The sequence below is a fragment of the Phragmites australis genome, chromosome 13, assembly GCF_958298935.1.
Source record: "Phragmites australis chromosome 13, lpPhrAust1.1, whole genome shotgun sequence".
NCBI lineage: Eukaryota > Viridiplantae > Streptophyta > Magnoliopsida > Poales > Poaceae > Phragmites > Phragmites australis.
In genome coordinates this window covers 3,769,554-3,797,261 of record NC_084933.1, presented here as the reverse complement: position 1 = coordinate 3,797,261, position 27,708 = coordinate 3,769,554, and the positions used below count along the sequence as shown (strand labels likewise).

At 40.6% G+C, this 27,708-nt stretch overlaps 2 protein-coding genes across 5 annotated transcripts; both read left to right on the top strand.

Moving 5' to 3' along the window:
• Window positions 1-632: 632 nt before the first annotated feature.
• On the top strand, window positions 633-18,021 carry LOC133887865 (polycomb group protein EMF2B-like). 4 transcript variants are annotated; one of them, XM_062327859.1, is made up of 26 exons: window positions 633-867; window positions 1,010-1,159; window positions 2,458-2,488; window positions 2,583-2,668; window positions 2,950-3,280; window positions 3,465-3,551; window positions 3,864-4,023; window positions 4,154-4,209; window positions 5,645-5,759; window positions 5,845-5,980; window positions 6,068-6,136; window positions 6,797-6,933; window positions 7,306-7,365; window positions 7,512-7,636; window positions 10,520-10,581; window positions 10,800-10,852; window positions 11,153-11,206; window positions 11,282-11,341; window positions 11,667-11,713; window positions 11,791-11,954; window positions 14,591-14,717; window positions 14,838-14,886; window positions 16,236-16,319; window positions 16,454-16,533; window positions 17,461-17,550; window positions 17,663-18,021. In XM_062327859.1, exons 6-26 carry the CDS (start codon window positions 3,517-3,519, stop codon window positions 17,778-17,780), a joined length of 1,881 nt encoding a protein of 626 aa, XP_062183843.1. In that variant the 5' UTR covers window positions 633-867; window positions 1,010-1,159; window positions 2,458-2,488; window positions 2,583-2,668; window positions 2,950-3,280; window positions 3,465-3,516; the 3' UTR covers window positions 17,781-18,021. The 4 variants fall into 4 exon arrangements, with proteins under 4 accessions (XP_062183843.1, XP_062183841.1, XP_062183842.1 ...); XM_062327857.1 differs by having other exon boundaries at window positions 4,117-4,209; XM_062327858.1 differs by having other exon boundaries at window positions 2,950-3,386; window positions 4,117-4,209.
• A 6,791-nt stretch (window positions 18,022-24,812) lies between these two features.
• Window positions 24,813-26,236, top strand: LOC133887658 (zinc finger protein ZAT5-like). The gene has a single exon (XM_062327616.1). The coding sequence runs from the start codon at window positions 24,813-24,815 to the stop codon at window positions 26,058-26,060; it is 1,248 nt and encodes a 415-aa protein (XP_062183600.1). The 3' UTR covers window positions 26,061-26,236.
• Window positions 26,237-27,708: the final 1,472 nt, after the last annotated feature.

The following is a 27,708-nucleotide window of genomic DNA, read 5'->3' as shown; positions in this document are numbered from 1 at the left end:
ATAATAACACCGTTAAAGATAAAGATATTTCTTTATGGGTTCTTCTAACAAAGGATAATATAATCCAGAGACAATGAGAGGTAGTTAAAAGTGTTGCTTTTGTTAAAAAAAACGATTAAACATCTCTTTTTTGATTGTTGATTTGCAAGATCTGTATGATTTATCATTCAAGTGCTTTTTAACCTTTAACCATCAAGAAGTGTTCAAAATATATTTTGCAATTGGTTTCATAGGATTAGTAAGCTATGGAAAGATAAAATAATGGTCGCAATAACAGCGTTTTATTGGACGTTATGACTAAAAAAATAATATGATTTTTAATAAAATAAAAATTAATTTTTATTTGCAGGTTATCTATATATGTATACGATTGCTTCATATACGAACTATGTTGCAGTGACAGAAACACCAACATATGATGACGCTAATATGTACTGTTATGATACCAGTGATAAAAAGATCTTTACCTATGTTTAGACAACAACTTAGAGATTTCAGATTAAAGATCTAAGATAGACTGCGAGTTAGTCATTTTTTCTTTCTTTTTATTAATGCGTATATCCGTAAACTTTTATATATTTATATCATTCTACGTAAAGTTAAGGTCAATAAAACTTTCTTTTAAAAAACAAGGGCAGTACTGTTCCAACCGTTGGACGGAGCACGCAGAATATCACCGGTCGCTGCCCCCCTCGACCTCGTCTCCTCTACCCGGCCGCCGTCCGGTCCCTCCCTCTCCTCTCTCCGGCGGAGGCCACTCCTCTGTCTGCAGCCGCTTCCACAGCGCCACTCCCCTTCCTCACTAGGTCCGATGGAGTTGAGGTCCATCAATCCGAACGTGGATGGATTGGTTTTGCTTTCTTGGTGGTAGGTAATCCTAGCTTTCTTGGATGGATTCCGTAACCAAATGCTGTTTCTTCTCTCCATTCCATTCAGTTGATTGTGGATTTTGGTCTGCCGTGGTGCCCTACTAATCCAGTCAAATCCATCCCATTTATGGTTCGATTAGGTCTTCTTCATTGTGCAAGATGCCAAGATCGACGCCGGTTAACACCGATGGACTTCATCGTACCCAGTTAAGGCACGGATGCGGTTTAGTTTTCAACAATTTTGGGGGTTGAACCGAACCCTCGGAAATCGTTTTGTTCCTTGCCAGAAGGTATTCTTTCGATGCTATTGCTTGGTTCGTTACCCTAGTTTCGTTTGATCCTTTTGTTTGGTTTGCGATCATCGCAGGACTGTATTTTTTATAGGTGATTGTCCGAGCTGTTAGTCCCCCCTGATTTTGCCGCATTTGTAGTGGAAAGTTGTCTATCAGCCCGAAAAGAATGATGTGTTCGGCATGTAGCTGTCATTAAAATGGCCCCTTAGTTGCACATCTATACTTTTGCTCTTCAACGAAAGGAAAGGAATAAATTGCTTCATGGCGACCCTTTCAACAACCGACGTGAAAGATTTGAGTCTTGTAGTTTTACCATTAAAGTTTCTAGTTTCGTCTGTGGCATTGTTACACATTTGTGCAAGGGAACTCGATCTCTAGGTTGAAAGAGGTCGACATCTCAATTGAGTGGGTACTCGTACTCCTAGTCCAAAGGGCCTAACTTTCTTGTACTGCACTAGTACTCTATTGTACGCACCCTCTCCATGGTTGACCACAGCTCGCCGATTTGGCATTCATGTTTGCAGAAATTTTCTAGCAACAGCCTATTCTGATAGGAATGAACAACTGAACGTACCTGTCCTAGTGCATCTAATGCTCTGAAGCCAAAACATCATGTAGTCTACTCTACATCCACAAGGGATAACTAATGGACAAACAACTCGTGTGGTATAAAAGGGTGAGCCTGTAGTTATTAGTTATTTCTTCTGGAGAAACAATGTTTTATGCTCTAGTGTCACATCCTTAACAAGTAATGGGACCATCTTCCACGCACATGCACATATGGCCCTGCCGAGCTTGATTAAAAATCATGCTATAGTACTGCTGTAGCAGACAAGGGTTAGCAGCCAGTACGTAGCAACTGTTGTGGCACTTTGTATACTTGTGACGCTGTGGTACCATAGCATGCATTGTGTAGCGGACTAGCGGGTACTAGAGTAGAAATACACAATTCAGGTTTGCATATATGGGATATATCTTAGGTTCCTGGTCAATTTTGGTTTCAAATGCTTCAGGGCTTGAGACATGCACAACGAGTAATCATAATGTACTACAAGTTATTACACATCAAAGTTGATTTATCAGCTTTGTAGTTATGAGAAGTGCTTCTGAGCATGTGGTTCTGGCTATATTAATACCCCATTGTTATGTTTCTGCTAAAGACTCTTTTAAACATTGTTCCTGGATCATAATTGAACTCAATCCTTACTTGGAATTATTGCAAAATACTACAGCTAATTCATCTTGGAAGTACTTTATAGGATTACATGCAGATAACATACTTGCGCCTTTCACAGGAACTTATCATTGTGTGAAGGAGGTGGAGAGGTAAGTGGAGGTGGTGCATTTATTCCCGTTGTGATTCTTCAATTGATAGGGAAGACGTAAACTGATGTGTCATGGTGGTTCTGTTGCTCTGCAGCAACCTGTATGGGGAGGCGAACTATTGGACGAGTTGGGGTTTCTTATCTTAAGAGCTTGATAACTTCCAATAATTTTAGTTGGCAAGTAAATCTCCTTGATTGTTCTTGTGGCTTTTTTATGGTGTTACTTTCTTAACTTAGACCATGTTATTGTGTTACCAAAAAAGAGGTTGCTGACTATTTAACATATATTTAGGTGGTAATAATTTAAATCTAAATCTCCAAACAGCTAATAATGGCAATATTCTTACAAGCATCCCTTAATTTCAATTTAAAGCTATCCACTTGATAATCCAATCATTTCAAAAGGGCCCCTGATTGATATCTATTTAGGAACCCCAATACATGTTTTCGGTGCACTCACAGATTCATTGCAACTGGCATCACTCCGAATTCACCAGGGCTCCATTTTGTTTTACTTTTACACTGGTGCATTTATTCCCGTTGTGATTCTTCAATTGAACGACTGATAAATATGTCCGGCCAACTGGATCCGGGCCCCCTTCCCCACTAGGGCGCATTCGCACACACCATTTGGACTTGACCTAGCGTGGACCAGAAGTCCCGGAAGCCAAGCCCGAAATCCTCCCATTCCCCAACGACTTCATCACCGCTGCTCTTCGACCAGGGCCTATCAAGAGAGCCAGTGATCTCTTTCTGCTACTGGAGATCTATACGAAGTAATACTTCTTATTCGGTAAGCACTACCTTTGATCAGTTCCATTTTGCCCTATTTTTTTCCCCAGGAGCAGCCAGTCAGATCTGCCTGCAGGATCCAATCCAGTTCTTGGATAATTTCATTGGTACAATTTCGATTGATGCTATTGACGAAATCTGTGCATAAGATCCTCTTACAGGAACCTTTGCTCTTGTGCGTGCAGATTTTGGTGGGGTCCTGTGAACCCACAGGAACCGAAGTGTTCGTCGGCAAGGATGTCTCGCCTAACTTTACCAGATGATGTTGCAACGTACGCCACTAACCTTTCCTTTAAATTCTTATGCTATGCGTCTTTTGCTTTGGCATCTGTGTGACCCCTCTCTTTGCGAACTGTATGTCTAGGGTTTTGTGGTACATAGGTTTGCTTTAGTATTTTCATGAGCATTTGTGGGTGTAATGGTCTAGGATTTTGTGGTACATAGGTTTGCTATTGAATTTTTGTATGTGATTAAGTTTCTTTATACATATGCGACATGTCTAGTGGATGCCCAGATAGGTTTCTAATTCTTGGGATGATATTCTAGTTGTTTTTATGCAAGTGGTATTTGTACTTTGTATACAGGAATACTGGATGCATATATGGTTCTAGTTCATCTTCAGACCAGATATGTCATCAGCAATCAAGTGATGAGTTGTCTCTGGATTCTGCTGAAGAAAGTCTTGCCTTGTATTGCCAGCCTGTTATACTATATGGCAGTATTCAGCAACGAGCCAATCAAAATGTAAAGTTCATCCTAAAACTATAACCCCTTCTTTTAACATGGCATACATTTAAACATAGGCATTGCCACTCAAGGGTAACCTTAATTCTGTAGGTGCTTTTCTGTATCACTGATAAGTCAAATTTTGCAGCCATCTTTTCTTCAAAGAAACCTTCATTACAAGATACATGCAAAGCAAAAGAAGAGGTAACATCTCGTCAACAGTTCAAAATTTCAATAATTTAACCCTACAGGTATTATTTCGCATTCAGCAGACCATTTTAGAGTGGTTTGCCATTCTTATTCTATTCAGAGATTTAATATTCGATGTCTTTTTTCTTGACATTTTGGTAGAATGTTAGATACGATTTGTAAATAACATAAGTAAGAGATGACACCTGGTTACACAGTTTGCACTAGAACTTTTAGTGGGTACCATTGTTGGCAATTGATATATCCATTATGTGGCGCAACTTCGACTCTACAACAACACAAGTTGAAAAACAGTCAATATTGTTTTGATTCAATGTGATTGTTCTGATTAGAAAAACATGCTATTTTATATTTTTGAAAAAGAAAAGCATTTATGTTTGTGATATAGCAGGCATGGCCACCATGTTTCCTTTTGCACAAAACGGTACCAACAACTATAATACTTTTGTTGTTCTTATTTTGATCCACATAATTAACTCTTAGATTGAGAAAATGGATGCATTTTTTTTCAATGCTCCACACAAAGATAAGAGCTATTTTCTCTCTCTAATAAATAGCATATATATTATGTATTCTACAAAATTTACCTTGCTATTTTTTGTTTATAGTTGAAACATATGCATTTTCATAAATGAGTGCAAATGTGTTTTGAACATTGGAATGGATCAAAACTCAAAAGTTGGACATTTAGAAATTTTCATCTCTGTCCGTTTTAGCTTGGGTCCATCCCCCCCCCCCCCCTCCTTAGAAGCAGTTGCAACAGTTGAAGGCTAATTTGTTCATTTCAGAAGTTTGCATCTAAGATGATCATCACTCGAAATTTGAGGACTAAAATAAAATTATCTCTTCACGAATACACAGGGGTGTTGCTATTTGACTTGACTTTTTTTTTTGTGAAAATTTTCACATCATAGATCTTGTATACATAATGTTCTGTACTAGTGCCTTATCTCTATAGGAAGTTAGGAACTAATAAGGGCTTTTGACCGAGTTCTAATTCCATGGCTTGTAGAATCTATGACTTAATTTAATTTGACTTGGAGCCATTTTGCGTGGGAAAGTTGAGTACCTTTTGTTGTTCTGGATGCCCCATCAGCTAAGGCAAGTAAATCAACAAAAAAAATTCCACAAAACTACAACTTATTTTGCCATTCAAGATTAAAACCTAAGGTTGTAAAGATGAATCCAGTTTCAAGAAGAGACTCTGGAATAACAATCCAAATGGTAGTATACCTGTCATCAATTTGTTGTTAGAGGCTAGGGCTACATGATTGCAGCTTCTCCATACCAGAAATGGGATGATAGCTTGGCCAAAGAAGGGCTAAGAAGTTATTTAAGTTTGATTGTTTTGTGTTTCGTGATAAACTACTGACATGATTGAAACATGTTCGTTGCAAATACTGACCTTCACCTGTGCTCATGAAAATAGGATTCAGATAACCTTATCACTGTCTGGAGGTACAAATGCTGAATTGCAAGCTCATAATATCTTTCCACTCTATGCTCTGTTTGCTAGACCTATTACTGCTGTTTTGCCTGGAGGGGTAAGTCTATCCTTCTTCAATTCAGGCAACTGAAATTTTATGTCATCCAAATGGTCTATTTCTTATTTATTGCATATCATTGCAGCATTCTCCACTATATCAGTTCAGTCGGGCTTGTTTGATGACTTGTTTTAATGAATCTGGAAGTAACACCCACACTGAAGCCACATTCATCATTCCTGACCTGAAGACTTCAGCTAGCATTATCCTTGTTAGCTGTGGTATATTGTTCATCCTATGTGATTAGTTGTGCATTGTGTTTCTATGATGTCATCAAATTTGATTATGTTTTTCTTTCATTTCTTAAGGACAACTTGGACAAACTCTTGATGAAAATAACTGCTCCAAGAACCATTTGGAGAACTCTTCTCTTCAAAGTAAGTTTATGGTTGTCATTTTGTGGCAGATACAGAATAGTTACTACAATATATTGCTTCCTTAATGTTGTCTTTATCCAAGGTCTGTCTTAGTGCTCTTGTTTCTGTACTGTGTATGGATTCTACTGTCTCACATTATTCTGTATCCAGCACACCACACAACACACACCCTGGAAACTACCTGCAGCGTGGTAAACAGCAAACATGAACTTGTGAATCCTTCTCTTTAATGTGGAATGATGGGGATGGCCAGTCTGTTGTAATTTTACTCCAAAAAAGAGGACTAATGAGCACTATATTTATCGGTGGATAACTAGTTTACAAAATGCCTTGCCGTGATAGCCATGGCTAGAATTAGCCCCGTTTGTCTTCCTTTATGATTTATTGTGGTTAAGGTGATCAAGGGAATGAAATATCATGAGAAACTGCGTAAGTATCTTTTAACCAGGATAGGCATGTCGCTAAGCCCTTTAGATTGTGAGTGGTTTAAAATCTTCCTCTTGTTGATGGGGGTCCTCATCATTATAGCTTCCACTCTTAGCAAATATATTATAAAATGTCTTTCAAAATTAAGCATAGTCACAGATATTGTATCTTAGAAAGAAACTATAGATTTGTAGCTTTATTGAATGAACAATTTTGTGTGATGCATTTTAACAGGGCTTGAAGGGAAATGTTTCTGGGGTAAGATACCAATTGGTTTACTTCGTTCATCATTGGAGAATTGCGTGGATTTAAGCTTAGGACGTACTAAGGAGTTTGGTTTGACAGTTATTATGAACCCAGGCTTCATAGAGGTATGCAACAAAGTCCTTAAAGTATATATTGCATATTCTAAAATCAGTTTTGAGACTTGAGAGTGCATTTCCCACTGTTGCCGCTACATAACCTGTTTTTTGTACCATGGCATCGCACATGGGAGGTCTGGGTGTACACCCCCACCCACCCAGGTTCATGCCCTCTTCAGCTCAAAATTGGCGCCTATTTTCGTAATATAAAATACCTAGTTCCTTAGTCCTAGGTAGCCTTGTCTTTTTTTTGGGTGTAACTTTCTCAATCTTTTCCTTTACGTATCTCTCCGTTCCACTATGCTCATTGCTTTCTATGGTAACATTATGCTGACCCTATTCTTTTTTTTGTTGTTAATTGTTAATTTGTTATGCATGCAGCCAAAATTTCTGGAGCAGGACAATTGCTTGACATTTTGTTCTCGTAAGTTTAATGCTGCGGTAAGGTTCTTCCTACTCATCTGTTTCTTGTTGAATCTCTTTATTGCTTTTTCTGTGGTTAATATTGCCGATGGAGTACAGTAACACCTACAGTTACAAGCTACTTACTGTAGTTTTGATGAGATTGTTATGCTTTGTTGTTCCAGTGTTCATATGAATTACAAGTAAGCGTATACGCGCAAGAGGCTGGTGCAAGAGACATGTTTAAATCTCCTTATAATTTTTACTTATATAATGATGTCCCACCTTCCTCTTTACTGCGTATCATGAGGTAACAGTAACTCAGTCCATATAGCTTGTTTTCTGTAATTATTTGAGTTTTTTTCATTCTTCAATCTTGTTATGCTCTTTGCATGTTACCTGTCATTATATGAATGCTTGTTCTTAATGCTTACGCATTCTATCCCCAAATGTGATACTTTATTTGCTTTTTTAAATATAATGAGAAGGGACTGCTGATCATTACCAAGTCCTTAGTTAGTTTAACTGAAAAAATGCATGCTGTGACTAGGTTGAGTATACTGCAGGAGATTGCACTCATGAAAGGTGCTGATGTGAAAGTGTGATAATTTCTTCTCTATGCTGTGATTGTGAGTCTTTGATTAGGTTGAGTATGCTGCAATAACATGCTAATACCAGCTGATAAAATCTGCTTTAGAGATACAAACCAATATTTTGTTCATACTTGGGAACTGGGCTCTAGATTTTGGATAGAGCTCTTAATTAGCCTTTTGGGGTCCAACGGAAGCTGATCTTGACCAAATCTCCTAGTCCTAGGGTTTCCCTCCTATACCTCCATATATAGTGCCCATTGGGCCTCAATGTGATCAATCTATCATTTGTCTAATCTACACAAAGATAACATGGCATCAAAGCCTGGTTAGGGTTAGGTTAATCCACCCACGATCCATCTTCTTCTGTCACCGCCGCTGTATTGTCTTCGTTCGTCTTTGGCCATTCCTGTCGTGGCTCGTCGACGCGCATCTTGCTGCCGTCGCGGCTGTCCTTCATCCGCTCGTCCGTTGCGGGTGCTCTGCATCGCCATCCACCGCCGTTCGTCCGTTGCGACTCTTCTCCAGTCATCGGTCCTCCAGTCGTCGTCACTTCCCCGTCTTCCATCACGGCGCATCGGCTGCCCATCATCCATCGCCCGTTGGGATTCACCCACCCAACACGCATCGCTCGTCCATACCACCACCGGGATCCGTCTCACGCTGTCTTCATGCTAGGATCCACCCTCCATCGCTGTCTGTGGCGGTCGTCCTCTGACGCGCCGTTCACCGCTGCACGCCACCGCGCCGTCCTCCACCGCACACCATTACGTATCACTAGCCCACCGTCCGTCGTCCGCTTGCCCGCCATCGCATTTATCCGTCGTCAGCCGCTAGCTCCCCGTCCGCCCGGCGTTCGATCCCGCTGCCTCCCCGTGCGTCTTCTGCATCTTCGAGTTCTGTGGAGATCCACTCGTTGGAGATAGGGGCCTGGAACCACAAGGAGCGCAGGTGGGAGAACGACGCTCGGGTTCATCGTCCAGTCCCAGGGCCGCCTCCATTTCCTCAACACTGCAGTATGACAACATGAAACTATATGTTTGGGAGCTCGACGATAGTGGCTTATGGGCCAAGAAGCACATCATCGACCTCCATCTCACCTTCGTACTCCGCTTCTATATATCACAATTCCCCTTTGCTGTTACAGTCCACTGAGTCCAATTCCTTTTTTTACTAGTAGCTCCAATATGTTGAGTCATGTTTCCGCTGTGTCCATCGCTGCTAGTGGTTGTTGCTTGCCGCTTCGAGGTTGTCTTTGTTGTTGCTATCCATATCCTAGCTGCATGTTGCTGCTAGCATCTTAGTCAGTCTTTGTTTTAGTTATGTCCATTCAAGTCTGTTGCACTCCTTCAGTTCGTCTTAGCAGTGCATGTCCACAAATTCTGTCAGTCAGTCGTTTACCTCTTTTTATTTGTGGTCAGCTAAGTCCTGTCGATTTGGCTAATCCCATCATCGTTGCCGTTGATGCGACCTTGCCTTGGTCCTTTCGTAGCCGTCTTGCTACACATCATGACTAATGGCCCCTTCGTCGTCATCACGATTTTGTCTCACTGGTTGCCATCTTAGCAGTGACTTCTCTATTCTCCCTTCGGCTTGATTTGATATATTCTCGTCATGTTCAAAGTCTCCAAAGTAAGATTCATATTTGAGGTATTTGCTAAAGTATGGGTCGTGAAGGCAGTACCCTCTTGTGGAGTGTTCAAGAGTTGCATGCTTCGACGACATCTTTGATATCGAACTTCGGGTGCATCATTTTTTTTAGGTCTAATGCTTAGTGACAACTCTTCAAATGCAACGTTATTGTATTCATGTTGCATTTTGGGGGGGGGGGGGTGTTGGAAACTCTTCAAATGCAACGTTATTGCATTCATGTTGCATTTGAGGGGGGGGGGGGGGTTGGACTCGGATCCTGCGAGAGGTGGGTTGATAGAGCACACACTAGACATATGAATTTTTCTCGCTGGCAACAACTTCTGATGTTTATTCAAACACCCAAAAGCCTATAGCTGCTAACAGTTTCTAACGGATTACATCGGATGAAGGACATTCGGTGCTTCCATCTGACGAAGCACATTCGGTGCTTTTCTTGTTGCCAACAGCTTTTGATATTTATTAAAACATCCAAAAGCCTATAGGTGTTGATAGCCTCTAAAGGGATGAAGCTCATCCCAAGCTTCCATCTGGTGCATTCGGCACATCTTACCCGGGGGGGGGGGTCACCCTATATTTATAGGCCAGCAACCGGCTCGCTGTAGATGAAGCACGTTGAGTTCTACAGTAGCAGCGTACTGTTCATACAATAGCTGTGTACTGGTGCAAACAGTAACACACCAGGATTATCCTAACAGGGGGTGTTAAGGGTATAATAGTCAAGGGTATTAGAGTATTCTCCTAGTCCTAGGGTTTCTCTCGTGTACCTCTATATATATAGTGTTCATTGAGCCTCAGTGTGATCAATCAATCATTTGTGCAATCTATACAAAGTTAACAACATCCACACCCTCAACCAACTGAGTTAGGCTTAGTTCCTATCTCCTTTCTTTATCAAATACATTGGCACATTGATGTACCTAACTTCACTGTGAGAAGTTCCTCTCCCACAGGTTAAGAGTTGGAAATGTGCTCTTTAACTACAAGCACGACAACAATATTTGCAAGACAGAAGGTACACACACAAGCCAAGAATTTTGTTACCTATATTTAGTTTGGTTGACGGAAGCCACCTTGGTTTCTTTTCAATTTAGCTGTCACTTGTTTGCACTGACATTTGTTTCGAGGTGCCGCACATCGCTTACTGACATTTGTTATTCGAGATAGTTTTTTTCTGGTTCTTAAACCTTTGCTTATGTTACGGTGCTTTTTACATTGATTCATTCTTACCAGTCACTGAAGATTTTTCCTGCCCCTTTTGCTTGGTAAAGTGTGGAAGCTTCACGGTAAAGTTTGGAGTGAAGTTTCTTTTCTGTTATGTTCTTCTTTCACCCGTTTCTACTTAGGGCGTCCTAAGGATTATGTCTCCTACGTTAGTATTAAAAGCAAATAACCTTTTTTAATGATAAAAGCAAATAACTGTTAATTATTTTGTTCAGCCACATTGCTATCTTCTCTTTCCTAGCGAGGAATTTGAGATTGTGTCTTTGTCCACACCTTCACCTCACCTTTATAATAAAAGAAGCAGTAGCCATTTTTACTCTCTTTCCAAGTCATAACTAACATAGTTATTTTTGTGATGCTAGGGTTTGGAATATCACTTACCCTCATCACATGACCTATTCAACTTTGAGTTCTGGGTTCGTAAACCCCTGGAATTAATCTTCTTTAAACACACTCATAGTTCGATAATTAATCTTTTTTGTTCTTTACAGGTATCTGAGAAGGAACAGGGTGTTAATGTTCAGCTGAAGTATCGTACCTGGACAAATGAGGTAAATTAGTGATAAAGAACATCAAATGCATGTTGCCATCTAGTGACCGGGAGATTAATGAAACTGTTGTATATAGATACTTTGTGCCACACTCAGGGCTTTACAAGTCTTCTTATTTACAATGTCACCCAGTTCCTCCTAGGTCGGTCGAGTTTTTTAAGTTAAACATACCCCTTAGTGTTCTGCTAGTTTCAACTCTTCTAGCTCTGTTTCATTCTCACTTTCTTTGGATGCAAAAGTCAAGGGTCCAACCAAACCCAGTTAAGTTTGAAACATTTTAGCTCTTAAATTTCTGGAAAAAACTAATGATCCCTGTTATCTCCAGCTTTTTCCTGCAGGAGTTGATCCAAGACTTAGAACATTTACCTACTTGTATGCTCGTTCTCCCTTACCTTTTACAATTCTAAATTCTGTATACAATTTCATATTGCCTAACTATGTTCCATCAGCTCAAAGCATGAGAAGCATGGAAGATTAGTAACAAGAGCTGAGATGATCGTTCCGTCAAAAGCAACTGAGGTGATCAGGCACGAACATGTACTTACTACGGGATCAAAATCACCTGAAGAAGCCCAGGCAGGCTTTGAAGACCGCTTTGTGCAAAAGGAAAATGGTACATTTCTAATCTTTTTCTCTTAGCCTGTGGAAGAAACATCTGTTATGAGTACTATTAATAGTTTTGGTTTCCATATTTGTGGATCTAGCTAGGGAGTCCTCATGTACTCTTATCTAGGACTAGTAGTCTTCTTATATCTGATGTATTTGGCCCTTTGCTGCTGTTAAAAGGACAGCCGCAACATCCAAACAGCATTGACTCCAAATTTTCCAAACATATACTATGTCTCTTTTGTGTTTTGTCCCGTGTTAAGTGGGTTGTACACTCCGAATCTGTCACTTCTGTCTTATTGGATTTGTACTTGTATGTTCATATTAACAGACTGAAATGTCTACCTGTCCTTGAGTTATATTTATTTCTTCTCCTTTTCTTTCTCAACCTCAGTTTGATAGTTCTTTGTTGAACAGTTTTAGTTTAGGAGTGAGTATAACTTAAAACTGCATATTTATTCCATGTTGAGTCTTGACATATATACAAGAATAGATTGGCCACATGGGGCATGGTAGCTATACATACACTACACATATACTCAACAAACAGTAGTAAAATTTGCATAAAAGTTTTCTTGAACACTTGATGCACACTGCTAGAAGCTGTAAAAGTTGAACGCTTCAATCTTTTTATGGTGTAGCTTTTGGAGAAAGCTTGTGAAATAGACTCAATACTATCAGAAGACTGGTTGTTTGTATACTTGTGACGATCATTCCGCTGGCATGTTGAGAAAAACTCATGTGACTTGTCGGCTTCAGCCTTTCATTTACTTATGTTTCCTTGCCTTGGTACTAACTGAGATGTATAATCCCTAAAACTATTGCATATTGCACAAAGGGATAACTACCGTGTAGAGGAAGGCTATGTTAGGAATAGCAACTTGTATTCTCTGGCGACTATAGGTCAGTATATATACATGTGTATGTGGAAATATGCAAAAAAAACCCTTATAAGACGAGGATATTACACAAAAGGCAATATATATCTAACACCCCCCAAACTCATGGGGGATCAAGCACAATGAGTTTGGAGAGATAGAACCTGTGCTGAGATGTACTCCATGCCTTCGTGAAAAAATCAGCCAAGTGAAGCTCTGAAGGAACATTCTGAAGAGCAATAACTTCATCATGTACATATGTCCTTGTGTAAGAAGTATCAACACAAATATGCTTAGTGAGCTCATGCTTCACTAGATCTCGAGCAATATTGATAGCACCTGTACTGTCGGAGTAAACAGGAGTAGGTGCAGCGGATGAAACACCAAAATCCTCGCAACTCAGCCTCAGCCTCTGCTGTCAACAATGGTATGGCTCGCAACTTAGCCTCTGAATTGGAACGAGAAATTGTGGTCTGCTTTTTAGTCTTCCAAACAATAAGAGAACTACCAAGGAAACACAGTAGGTAGAAAGAGACCGGCGATCAGAAGGATCACAAGCCCAAGTAGCGTCAAAATAAGCACAGAGCTATAAAGAGATGGAACGTGGAAAGAAGAGAAGACGAGAGATAGCCCTCGAAGATAGCGCAAAACATGAAGAAGATGACTATAGTGAAGCTGAGTAGGAGCAAAAATGAACTGACTGAGAATATGCGCTACACGAGAAATATCAGGATGCGTGATACCAAGGTAAACAAGACTCCCAACAAGATGACAGTAGCAGGTGAGATCTGCAAGAGGCTCACCATTAGTGGACCGAAGATGAAGGTTAAGCTCCATGGGAGTCTCAACAATGTGCTCAACAGTGAGAGAAGCACGATCAAGAGGTCCTGAATATATTTCTCTTGAGTCAGAAAGAAATCCTCATATGTAGAAGAAATCTCAATCTCAAGAAAGTAACAAAGAGGATCTAGATCGGACATAAGAAACTGCTCATTGAGACGAGCCTTGATAAAAGCAATATACTCAGAATCATCTCTTGTAATGATCATGTCATCAACATACAAGAGAAGAGTCCGACCATAAGAAAGTATGAACAAAAAGCGCAGGATCATGAGCACTAGCAGAAAGACCAGAGGTGACGGGGCGGATCCGGCCGGAGTGGTGGCGGCTATGGTCGTGGCGAGCTTGGCGACTGCGGTGGCAGCGGAGAGGGCAGGGACGGTCGGAGGGAAACCGGATCCAGCCGGGAGGAAGCTGACCAGTGAAGAGGAAGGAGAAAACTGGCGAGGAGAGAAAGAATGGTAGGTGGACTAGGGTTGGGACGAGTTGCTGAGTCCCGAAGGAAAACCTAGATCTGATACATGTACATGTGGCAATATGCAAAGAACCCCTTATAAGATAGGGATATTACACAAAAGTCAATATATAACAGGATGAATGAAATGGCTTGAAGAGGATTAGGATATTAGATGGGGGAGGTATACTTTAGACTGATGATGAATATAATTTTTGGGACAGCAAAGACTGATTCTTTATAGAGGCATTGCTATCTGGCTATCCCCTTTTACAGCAACTGACTTAACCCCCAAGAAACAATATCTAAAACTAATGGAAGTTGTCTCCAATTTCCTACTAATATCATGCAGGTGGATCCTGCGAAAATAGCATGTGACTGTTATAGTACCACATTAACACAGCACATACTTTTATCCTGATGTTTCCGATTGTTTTCAGGGATTTTCCTGATGTTGCCTAAACTTTTCAGGGATTTCTGTGGCAGACGCGTCAATTGATCCTGCCCATTCATTACATGGTGGCAATCTTTCACCACCAAGACTACTACAGTTTGGAAAGACCAGGAAGCTATCTGTTGATCGATCGGACCCCAGAAAGTTGGTCCCTTCTGTTTTTGCTCTTGATACCACCTTACTCGGTTAATTGTTTCTTTAGTCATTTTTAATATGAGTTGTTAAATTAACTCGTTGCTTGTTTGTGTTTATATCATCTGGCAGTCAGCAACTCCTGCAAAAACGTCAGTTCTTCCATTCTCATAAAGGACAGGTGATTGAAAATTGTGCACCTCTTTTGATCTTTTCATCTATCTTTGTCTTCAACGTTTTAGTAGGGCAACATTCAGTAGTGGTGGCCAACTGTCACGGATTTGTGGTGGTGGGTGTGAACGAATTGTGTAATTATGGGTGAAGGGAGGTCTAGTGGGAGGGGGACTGGTTTATTTCTTGCTTGTCATCAACTGATGCACCATCTATCTTTCAGTAGAGGCACCCTAACACGATGATCTAACCATAACGAAAGAATCTACCGAAGGGTTATCTCCAACTGTTGGTTGGTGCGAGATGAGCTGCTGTTCGGCTTGCCATGACATCAGCATTGTCCAGTCATTTTTTCAAAACTGCTGACAGTTCTCATAGCTGAATCAAGGTTTTCTCAAAGGAACCCAAGTTTTCCCTTAACCTGGGAGAACATAATAAGCTTTAATCTAGAAATGCAGAGTTAACAAAATCATGCAAATATTAATACAAACAGTTCATGATTGAAACAAATGATTTGTTTTGGTTATAGGATGTTGTGTCCTTTTTCATTTTGTTGCTAACTTTGTATGTTGGTTAACGAAATAGGAAACTTTCCAGATAGAAAAGTAATGAGATTTACATACAATTTTTCTTTTTCTGAACAAAAGGTTAACCTGTTGAGATAGCCAAAGTGACAAAATAGCCTTTTCAAAAAAAAAAAAGTTAAATTTGTATCATTTGGTTTGTCAACTGCAGATTAGGTGGTTTACTAGGATGATTTCTTTTGTAGTCTGTGTCGTATATGATTTAAATGTTTTGGTATCTGTTTGGTGGAGTGGAGTATGCAAGCTTACTAGCATTCAGTTATAACTACCAGGTGTCTAGATGGCATACCAGATACTAGTTAATACCACATTTTCACCAATGATTAACCACTTTGATGGGAAGGCCTGATATAATGTTGGAGGAAGTATGCGAAAATGTTTGCAAAGCTAGCTGACTTCATTTTTATCTTCATGGCCAAAATAATCCATTTCCCACTTTCCAGCTTTAGTTTTATACTCTTCTATAAAAAAACTCAAACCACGGGGAGAAGATGTCCCCTGACTTTGTCTTAAGAGAGGGGAGTATTAAACCCTTTAGGGAGGTACTCATACGACCTACGACCTGCGAGCACCCGGGTTCGAGCCCAGGTGGGCGGCCTCTCAACTGGAAGCTCTACCAACCAAGCTATTGCTCAGTTTGCTATACTCTTCTTATTGGTAGTTTAATTAGTTGCCCTTAAGCTTTGGTTCCTGTTATCTTGCTATTTACGGTCTCCTACATAATTCATGCCTACATTTGAAATCTAGCTTAACCACAGCGTTATACTCATTGCAGCAAATGGCATTTGAAGAAGTTCTCTCAGATCACGATAGTGAAGATGAAGTTGATGATGATGTTGCTGACTTTGAAGATAGAAGGGTAAGATGTGATAATCTTTTTCCTCTGCTCTTGCACAACCATGGAATATGCGCAGTCTGCTACCTTGGCTTGATCCCTGTATTCGCTGCCAAGCAGTTTAATACTTGTTATTTTAACGTTCTGACTAAATGCAGATGCTTGGTAGTTTCATTAACATTGCGAAAGATGACAAGCGTATGATGCATATGTGGAATTCATTTGTTCGGAGACAAAGGTCAGGTTTATCCCCACAAATTTCCTCTGTATTTCTGGCTATCATGGTAAATACTAAATAGGAGTGATTTCACTTGTTGCTGTTGATGGACTAACTCAAATTGTCTGTACTCCAATGGCATATTTTAGCCTTTTTGCTTGGTATGAAGCAACCATTGCCAGGGATGGGAAAAACAGAACTGCACTGTTTTCTATGAAGGATAGATAGAATTTGAAGAAGCATTTTTCTTCCAAGTTTGTTGAGTTAGACTGTCTGACTAAATGACGATTCTTACAGGCTTTGGCATCATTATAGAATCATTTCATAATCTTAGTTTTTTCCTTCTGGGCCTAGAATTAGTATAAGGAACTGGCTAGTAACCATGTAGATAGCTGTCAATAATCAGGTTTAGATTAGGTTCAGTTTGTTTGCTAGGGTTTAGAAAATTTGACACCCTATTGCTGGAAATTAATTTATGTACTTGCATTATTCACTAATGTGATATTATAACAAACAAGCATGGGTAGTTTGTTGAGTTATGTAGAAAAAAGTATCCAGTTAATGAAAACTTAGTACTATACCGCTATAAATTCCCAAAATTGCCACTTTATGATTTGATAGAGCATATTCTTCAATGTCACCGTAATAATACTAGTGCAAATAGCTGCCATTACAGTATTTCAAATTATGGATCTCGAACTATAAGCGATGTGATTTGTGCTTCATTAAACGCCACTCGAAACTTCTTTTTCTTTAGCCTATAGCAGACTTTTCAATCAGAACGAAATGATGTGCTCCATTCTGTTGTTTTGACTACATATGTAGTCATCCTAATCAATCTTTTTTCCTGGCACTATAATTTAGTTTGTCAGAGTTACTAGATCTTTATTTGCTGTCATTAACCTATATGTTTCAATCCTCTTACCGAAAGTGGAAGGGTAATTGCAGGGTGTTAGCTGATAGTCATATACCATGGGCATGTGAAGCATTCTCTCAGCTTCATGGAGAGCTATTTGTACAAAACCCTTCTCTACTACGGTGAGTGACTGCTTTAGGAGTTTATACCTCTCCTGGAAACATGTTTGGGGTTTGTCTGCATTTTCATGTGTGGTTACCTATTTGTTTGGCAATTTTCTTGCTTGATAAACAGGTGCTGGAGGCTTCTTATGATCAAACTCTGGAACCATAATCTGCTAGATGCGCGCACCATGAACACCTGCAGTATAATTCTCGATGGCTTCAAAAACGGTGGCTCAGATCCCAAGTGAAGGTCGATATGTTGAAAACATTGGCCAACTTTATGTCGTGAATAATTCTGAGGCAAGAACCATAGAATGATGTTGCCATTGTTTTTTCTTTAAGAACTCATCGCAGTCCTGCAATCTTTTTGAAACAAAATAGTCTCGTTTCAGTCCCTAACTACAATAATATGGGTGACATTCCGCTCCAGTGAAAAAATATTCTGGATGACATGAGTTTAACATTAATTTTGTTTGTTATTCAGCGACATGGACATCTCATTTCCTTCAGTGTATTCTTTATCCAGCGTCATGGGCTCATGGTGCTCCCTTTATGGTTTGCGAAATTGCATGAATCTGTTAGTCTCATAGACAGCTTTCCTATCTTTTTTCATGCAGATGAAAAAGAGCTTTTGGAAGAGGATTGCTGTAGGAAATTTTATGATACATGAAAAAGAGCTTTTGGAAGAGGATTGCTGTAGGAAATTTTATGATATAATTACTTCGAACCTAAACTAAATCTTGAACATTCCGGATCACATTTGTAGCAATGAATTCGCAAGTGGTAGCTCGAGTTTCCAACCCCATGGGCCTAAGGAGGGATGAAAGAAAGAATATAGAGCACAATTCACGCCGTGATATGTCAAAGATACTATGCGCCACATGTGAAATTCCCCAATTTCAAGGCAATCCATTAGCTCGGCAACACGTGCTAAGCCGTTATTAGTCTCTAACCCGAGGCTCCATCGATGAGACGAACACGAGGGTTGGGTTGGACAACATGCCAGCAACAATGAACTGGTTTGGTGTTAGTGCACAACACATTGCCCAAGTCGAACAGCATCAGTGACTTAACTGCAGCAGCGGCTTCTCTTGCCGGTCTATTTTTTTTTTCTTTGCCCTTGCACTATCTCCAATTCTGTGCACAAGTCAATGGATGGTAAGTTATGCTGTCAATTTAATAATGTGATCCTAGCTGTGTCTGTTCCACATATGCTGATGCTGCTCAGATCCGGTATTAGGTGAGTTGATGAGGTCAATGTTTAGAATCAGCACCTTATCACCTTCTGTAGTATTAATATTACCCTGAGGCAAAATCACACTGTTTAATAATCTGAAGAGTGTTTATCACAGATTCAAGCAACATATCGGGACCAAATCGAACGTAACTATCTAGGCTCCATTTGCAGCGCAAGAATTTCACAGGAAACTTTACAAAACTGTTATGCACAAGATTGATTGCACGCAAAGTCAGAATGGATCAATTGAAGCATCTGACCTCTTAGCCCAACTAAGCTGCGAATCTTTTTTTTGAAATAATATTATTTTATTAGAAAATTGTAAAAATAATATTTAAAATAGAAAAGTCGTAAAAATATGTGCTAGTTGGCACTCCAATTACCGACTAGCCTTCTATCGGTAATCGGAGTGCTGACCGATCCCTTATCGGCAACCGGATAGCCGGTATGTAATTCCCCAGCGACCTATCGGTACTCCAATTGCCGACAAGTCATTTGTCTTGCAAACGATATTCAAAGAAAAATTTTATAACTTTTTCATATGATCTTAGACGGAAATGATATTTATATGAAAATTGTACACATCGACGATATCTACGACTCTTTAGTTGAGTACTTTTCCATTTGAATCAGTTTAGATGTCAAAAAATGGTTATAAGTTTCAGATATGTAAAACTAGATCTGAAATTTATAGCCACTTTGTTTTGGCATCCAAACTGATTTAAATGGAGAAGTGTTCAACTGTAAAATTGTAGATATCATCGATAGCTATAATTTTTATATAATGATCATCCCCATCATAGATAATATGAAAAAGTTACGATTTTTTTAATATCGTTTATGAGACATAGGACGTGTCAGCAATTGGTGTGCCGACAAATCTCCACATATGTGTCAAATGGGATGTCGGCACTCTAATTACTGATAGGTGGCTAGTCGATAATTGAAGTGCCGACTGTTACATATTTTTGCAAATTTCTTATTTTGAATAATATGTTTACAATTTTTCAATAAAATAGTATTATTTAAAAAATTCACTAAGCTGCAGTCTGGCTACGCTAAAAACTAGTGATGTTATTGTTCTGGCTCCTTTTATTTTCCTCTTTTTTGTGCGGGGAGGCATAATTTGGAGAGTCAAATTGTTCTTTCGAGAATTCTGAAGCTATAGTTTAGGCGAACCTATATGGAGCCGAGAGATGCGCTAGACTTCAGATGGATTCAAAATTTTCTTTAGACCATCCTTAACCATTTTTCTTTCATTTCGATTTTCTTTCTCGTTCTCATTCCCTTTATTTTTCTTGATTTCGAATAGTTTCTCTTCGAAGGGATTCGTAAAGGGAAAGAAAAGAGAATCACTTTATGAAAGAAATAACATTGAGAATTCCTTCGTGAAAGGTATCATGAAGGAAAATTGTTAGTGCGCTGAAGAGAATGAAAATTCCTTTGTAAAGAAATTCTAAGTCGCGAAAGGAATCCGTTACATACGATCTTATCAGTATTCAAGTAAACCTCGGGACCATTCTGGATCCGCTACTTATTTGGGCAGTAGGTTTTGCTGTAACAATTTTTCAATAGCCTTTTGAGGTAAATAAAAAAATCTACCGCGAGTCAGTTGCATTGGTGTGATGTACATGTTGGACAATCGGATGGTTGTGATTACGGAATTGCAAGACCAAATGAGCCGATGAAAAGAAGTCTGGAATTAAGAACAATTTTGTTGAGTTCAGGAATAGAAATGATCAGAATAGAAGAACTTAGAATGCAGAGTGGGTTGCGAAGTTAAAAAGAAAAAGACATCAAGTCCAAGTTGCACAATTAGGCCATATATATATAGCTGGCCATTGGCCATGAAAATTTCATCCACGCTGAACTTTGCTCATCTACAGCACACAAGACTTCAAGTTGCTTAGAAGCAGCTGCTACTTCATGTATGGATACAAGGTTTAGACGCTTGCACATAATTTTTTATTGTTTGGCTGAAAAAATGTTTGTACCAAATTGGCCATAGTATGAGAGGTGGGAGCCATGTCTTAGCGTCACATTGGCTCTATAACAAAAAAGTAATCATCTTTCATTATCATTGAGAATCTCTCATGATTTGAAACCCTTCATTGAGGCAAAAATATATATATATATATATATAATAATAAGATGATGCCAAAATTCCACCTCTGGACATGGAAGAGAGAGGTTGGATGGAGATCAGGGGAGTGAAGCAGCTGCTTACACTTACACCATCTCCACTAGCAGGCTACTAGTACACACCAACACACCAACACACCACACCACACACTAAAGTATTGTTGCAGCTTCAAGGACAGGCAACAGCCGTAGCTGCCTCTCCCTTTAAAAAATAGGAGTGGGGCGCAAGCAAGCCAACCATCCAACCTCTGACCGGAACAAACTATTTTACACGGTATCAAATGATTAAACATCAATCATTTCCTTTCATTGTCTTTCATTGGCATTTTGAATCTGGATTATTACGTACATAATTAAAGGGGTGGATGGAGTGTGGTAGAGTTGAGGAAGTCATTGTACTGAATACTTACCTATAGTGAAAAGGAGACAGCTAAGTAGATGCAAGGTGTCATGTGCAACAATATGCGCAACAATATATGTGAAACCAATCGAGATTCGTATAGCAAACCTAGCATGAATAGTTTAGAAAGAAAACAAAACAAGAATTAATTTATCAGTGATATCCATTTATATGTGATCTAATCCAAATTGGAGTGATAGAAAACTTAATTAATTTTTTATCCTCTATATGATCTAGCTAATCAATACCTAGTTTCGTATAGACAAGAATGCGGAGTAAGGAAAAACATAAGATAACCAAAGGAAAAACATAACGTAATAAAGTCATAAAGTAGAAAAGACAATAGATCTTTTTGAGCTTCGTTTAATGTTTGCGTTTATTTGTTTTCCGAAATTAAGTAAGGAGTTTAAAGAAAAGTTGATGAAAAAAAAAAGTCCTAGTATTGAAAGATAAGTGTAGATCTCTCTTTTAAAAGTTGAAATCATTTCCTTTTCACTTCAAGCCTCCATCCCACGGGATCAGGTTCTTGTGCAGTCATAGTAGCGACTGCAACTTAAGCACTGTAGCATGAATTACTTAGTAGATGCTTTGGTTCGTTTGCGGAGCCAAGATCCGATATAGTCGCTTAAGGCGTAGGAGCGACTGCACCGGATCCTAATGCATGTCCCATGTTTCGTCTCCTCAAATATTCCTTCCAACTCTTTATGTCCAAGCAATGCACTGATAAGCTAATTTCACTTCTAGTGAACAGTAGATTGATATGCTAGCCTAATTTTTATTGTAGTTGTTCAAGGATGGAATCATGGCTTCAACCACTTCCCACTAGCTTATGCTTGAGCTAATCACATAGATGTCATATAAAGAGAAAAAAAAAACTTCAGCTCCCAGATCAGAAAAGGAATTTTTGTCATTCAAATAGGGGAAGTTATTTATAGTCCTGTCACGAATTAGCCAACCTAAATTTATGGCACTGCAAAAATTAATTTTTTTTAGGGAATTCTTTTATACCAGTTCTTAACATTATTCCTTTCATCAAGTGACACTCCTTTCACGACGAAAATCTTTCAGTGGCCCGGGTTGTTTCAGTTCTTAACATTATTCTCGGTCTTCCTTCGTGGTCGTCTTAGGCCAAAGGATAGGTATAAACTTTGTGGAGGGGCGGTTTGTAGCTACCATCAAACAAGCCAAAATACTACTGACAAAAGTCCACACCAGAGTATTGCATACTCTTCTTCAACGATTAGACATCGGTATGCTCGAAGAACTACTAGACCAATGTGTCTTCCTCCGTTCCATTGTTTGCTTGTTTGGAGAATGGTATCTCCTTGTGGACTCAATAAGGACAGAAAAGGATTGGATGGCAGAAACTCCAACACACACCAATTCATCGTAATCTTCATCTGTCGATGACACATTGGCCCTGAGCTGCTGGCTGAGCACGACATCGATCTGCATATTGCCAAGGGAACGGAAACCATTGGTGAATACATATGCATGCATAGATGTATTCTCCTCGGATGCATGGTCAATTTGTGCTACGAATTTTGGATGGAGCAACGAACTTGTGCGCGGCAATTTACAGGGGAGACAATTGTAGTGCAGTGGCAATTAAAGATGCTCAATGAAGGACTGCATTGGACAGTAGTAATGTGCAGCTACACCTGATTAGACACTCACTTTCGATAGTCCAAAGTCCTAACGCTTTTAGTTAGCCGCTCACTCACTAGCTAGTTAGGTGTCAGTCGTCTTTGCATGCATATATACCAGGACACAAAAGATAACATAAAAGCTATACCCCGGTACCCGTAAGCAATCATGCAATATAAGAAATTCAGTTATTAAGTAATAATAGATATAAACACTATATAAAAAAGTCATTAGTGATGGACGATAACCGGTATTAATAACGGGTTCCGTACCCGTCATTCTGATCGCGTTACTGATAGGTTATTTGTGACAGGTGACGATCTCTCACTAATGAGATCATTAGTGACGGGTCATAACCGTGACCTGTCACTAATATTTAGTCATTAGTGATGGATCGTAACCGTGATCTGTTACTATTGACTGAACGCTAGTAACGGGTTATAATCACCAATGCACATTTTTTGTATTTTTGGAAAAAAATCTTCTGAGCCATCCCAATGTAGCCCCATCCCATATGCCTCACAAGGCACACTTTTTTCATATTGTTTTCAAGTTTGCGTTCTATAGGAATCGAACCCGCGACCTCCTCCTTACGTGTATAGCCACCTTACCACCTCTATTATCACGTAGTTGTGAAAGAAACAGGATATTTTATCCTTTTAACCTTCTTTGCCGAAGGTTATTAGTGACGTGTCATAACCATAACCCGTCACTAATGACTAATTTTGCCAAATTTCGTCGAGGGTTATAATTTGATAGGTGACCCGGAGTGTATTCGGTAAAATAAGTATAACTTTTTGCATACGAACTCCGATGTTGATGTTTTTTTTTACTCTACGGGCATCTTAAAAAAAGTTACATGCATTTCTCCCTCACTTTGTCAGGTTCGGAGAATTTTTCGAGGACAAAAACGGCTTAGAAGATTGAGTTCTCATCCTGAAAGTTTCTGCACCATTTTCGGAACACGTGTTTGTGTCTATAGCCGTCACAACTTATATCAAACTTGAGTAGAAATGTACAATGGTTCCTATTCTAGTGTTGCTGATGTGAGAAAAAATTAGAGAAAAATGAAATAAAAATAAAAAATATTTGCGAATACCGTCATTAGTGATTGAAGCTAGTCATTACTAACGGATTACAAATTGACTTATCACTAATGACTAGCATATGGCGACCTGTCACAAATGAGAGTAGATCATTAGTGATGGGTAAGTTGTGACCCGTCACTAATGACTGGTGTAGGATGATCCGTTACTAATGACCTTATCATTAGTGATGGGTCACAACTTGACCCGTTACTAATGACTAGCCTAGAACGATCTGTCACTTATGAACTAATCATTAGTGACAAGTCACAATTTAACCTGTCACTATTATCATCAGATAATCCGTCTCTTATGACCACTCATTAGTGATATGTCTATATCTGATCCTGATCAGAAGGAATATTAGTGATACGTTCTTATTAGACACACTCATAAGTAACGGGTCTATATCTAGTTCCGATCAGAAGGGATATTAGTGATACTTCTTTATTAGACTCATCAACAATAGGATATTAGTGATATGTGTTAAGTAGCTATTATTAATATAATATCTTATTTGCTAGTTTTTTATGTAGTGAAATGTCCTACTTAGAAAACAAGAATTTTCCTCGTAAATGGGAGAAAAATGTATATTCTCAAGTGGAAAGCGTAAGGAAAATCCTTTAGACGGTGGTGAATAATCGTCGACTTTCGCTAAGATGCGGATCGCCGGGCCTTCGCCCAGCGAAACCCGAAACATTTTTCAGCTCCCTTCACCCCCATGGCCCCATGGTGATGGTAGCAGACCCCCTCCCCAACCAATCCAGTGATGTTGGCCACTAGTTTATTGCCACATTGCCAGCCAGCCCATATGTCAACCTCCTCCACCTCCCCTTGCCATCTCTTGTTGACAATCCACTTTATCATCTCTCTCTCTCTCCCCATGGTGTCATTAGCATCACATCACCCATTCACAGGCAGCAAGGCAGATCACAGGCTCACAGCTGCCTGCAATACCATCCCTTCCCTTCTCCTCAAGCATCACCAACCTTCCAGCTTCCCACTTCCACACACACTCCACCTTGTCTTCTCCCTTCTCCTCCGATCGATCGGTCCCATGGGCGGCGGCGTCCAAGAAGAGGAGGCCGGCAAGCCGCCGCTGGTGCCGGCGGTGGTGGTCAAGGGGAAGCGCAGCAAGAGGCAGCGCGTGCACGCGCCGCCGGTGGTGTTGACGGCGGAGTGGTCGTCGTCCGCGGCGTCCGCGACGGCGCCCGCCGGGGAGGATTCCGGGACGTCGCGGTCGGTGGACGAGGCCGCTTCCACCGGGTGCGTCACCGAGGAGGAGGACATGGCGCTCTGCCTCATGCTCCTCGCGCGCGGCGAGCCGGCGGCGGCGTCGGCCAAGGATGGGGAGCTGGTGGTGGCCAAGGAGGCCAGGTTCCGCAGCCGGCGCCCGGCCGAAGGAGCCACCGCCGGTGAGTTTGTCTACGAGTGCAAGACGTGCAACAAGTGTTTCCCGTCCTTCCAGGCGCTCGGCGGCCACCGCACCAGTCACAAGAAGCCCCGCCTGCTTCCGCCAGCTCCAACGCCGCAGCTGTCCGAGGAAAAGAAGCCGACCGCTGCTGACACGGTGGCGCCGTCGCTTCCTTCTCAACCGCTGCCCCCGGCGCAAGCGACCGCCGATGCAACAGTGCTCGCGATCCCGGTCCCGGTGGTGCCAAAGCAAGAACCTGACCTGGGCACCGCCTCTGCCATCACCGTCGCCACGAGCAGCAGCTCGAAGCACCTGAGGGTGCACGAGTGCTCCATCTGCGGCGCCGAGTTCGCGTCGGGGCAGGCGCTCGGCGGGCACATGCGGCGGCACCGGCCGCTCGTGCCGGCGGCGACCGCGCGGGATGACGCGCCCAGGAAGGAGAAGAGCCTCCTTGAGCTGGACCTCAACATGCCCGCCCCCTGCGACGAGGCGGAGACATCGCCACCGGCGCCTTTCGCTTTCGCCGTCGCGGAGAGGGCGACCGCGCCGCTGCTCTTCCCGTCGGCGGCGGTGGCGTCGGCCTTGGTTGACTGCCATTACTAGTAACCACCGATAGCTCCTCTGCTTCTCATCTGATACATAATTACATACACACCACTTCTATTTGTTGTCTAAATATTTTCTCTTTTTTTTGGCTATTTTGATTCCATTATTTGTTCAAATGATTGAAATTTGGAATGGGCGATTTGAATTATTGGTACAAAAATATGCTTGAGATATGACCCAGTGTGATTAATTCTATTAATTAATTTATTAGTTCAGATTTTTCATGTGCATCCCATTTTCCCTCTTACAAGTGATCGATTCACCTATCAAAAGGTGTATTCTTTTTTAAATGATCAATTACTATGTTGTAATTTTTTTTAAATATATATTGATTTCATAAAGATATGATCAGCATTGGCAGTGTGTGATCAGTATGAGCTGATGATGAGTGCAATGGAGTGTGTGTAGTGGCAAGCAAGTAAGAGAGAGAGAGGATAGAGCTGGAAAAGGTGAGTCTAGCTAGGCATTGGGCTCACGTAAAGGGAGTGATCTCTCTCTCTAGGTGTGTGTGCTATTCTGTGATCACTCTCTTTCTCTCTCATCAACTCGGTCCCTCACTCCCTCCGTCTACATCATCCGTCATCTAATCTTTTTGGGGAGTTAGCTTGGGTTTGGTTTGGTCATTGCTCTACCACCAAGAAAAGGCTTCCTTGCTTCCATTGGGTTGGTTCCTTGGCAAGTCGGAAGCACGCCACCCAACTCAACTCTTCAATGCCAAATTTGGTGAGATTCTCGCACACTAGCTCACATGATTGACCTAGCTGAGCTAGTGCCGGAGTGTTATATATTATCACACCGAATGATCCGGGAATTTCTCATGAGCTCAATTGTAGTGTTGAGTGTGTGGTGTATAGTAGAATGTGTGGGAGTGAAAAAAGATGAGCCGGTAGTAGTTGCCTCAAAAGGTGAATAATTAGATAAATGATTAGAAAGAGGAGTAGGTGTAACACCTTGAAGACCATAATAAATCTGTAGTGTTACAAATCTACTATAACCTCGTCGAACCTTAAGTGATATCTACAAATCACAACCAATAGCTCATCATACAATAATACCATTTAAACAACCAAATACAATCAGCCTTAAACAAACAGATCCATACAATAAAAAATGCAACCCCAAACTCATCCTAACAGTGCAATTGTGGCAATTTTTATTGTTAGCAAAATTTTAGAATAGGTGTGGTGCGGGTGTAGAAAATCAGGGATGGTGTCAGCTCGTGCGGTGGGGCAACATGCTAACGAACCGGGCCAGCCAGCCAGCCAGGCCCCTGCTGCTGCCTAAGTCCCTGACCCTGAGTGAGAGGCCCCACCAACTCCTAACCTCCAATGCTCCAACCATCTCATACACCTGGATGGTATTGGCCCTCCTGTCTCTTTGCCTTGCAATTTTCATCTTGAATTTATCAACACTTTCCTTCATTTTTGTTTCAATCGTACTCATATTCAACAACAACAATAATAAAGCATTTGTCCTAAACAAGTTAAGATAAGTTAAAAATGAATTCAGATGATCCAACTAAAAAATAATAAAAAATAATAATAATTATAAATGTACTGGTAATAGTAAAAAATAAAAGTAACAATGATACAAAGAAACTGATGCATAGGTTATGGTTCTGATACGTGGATTACTAATTTTCACA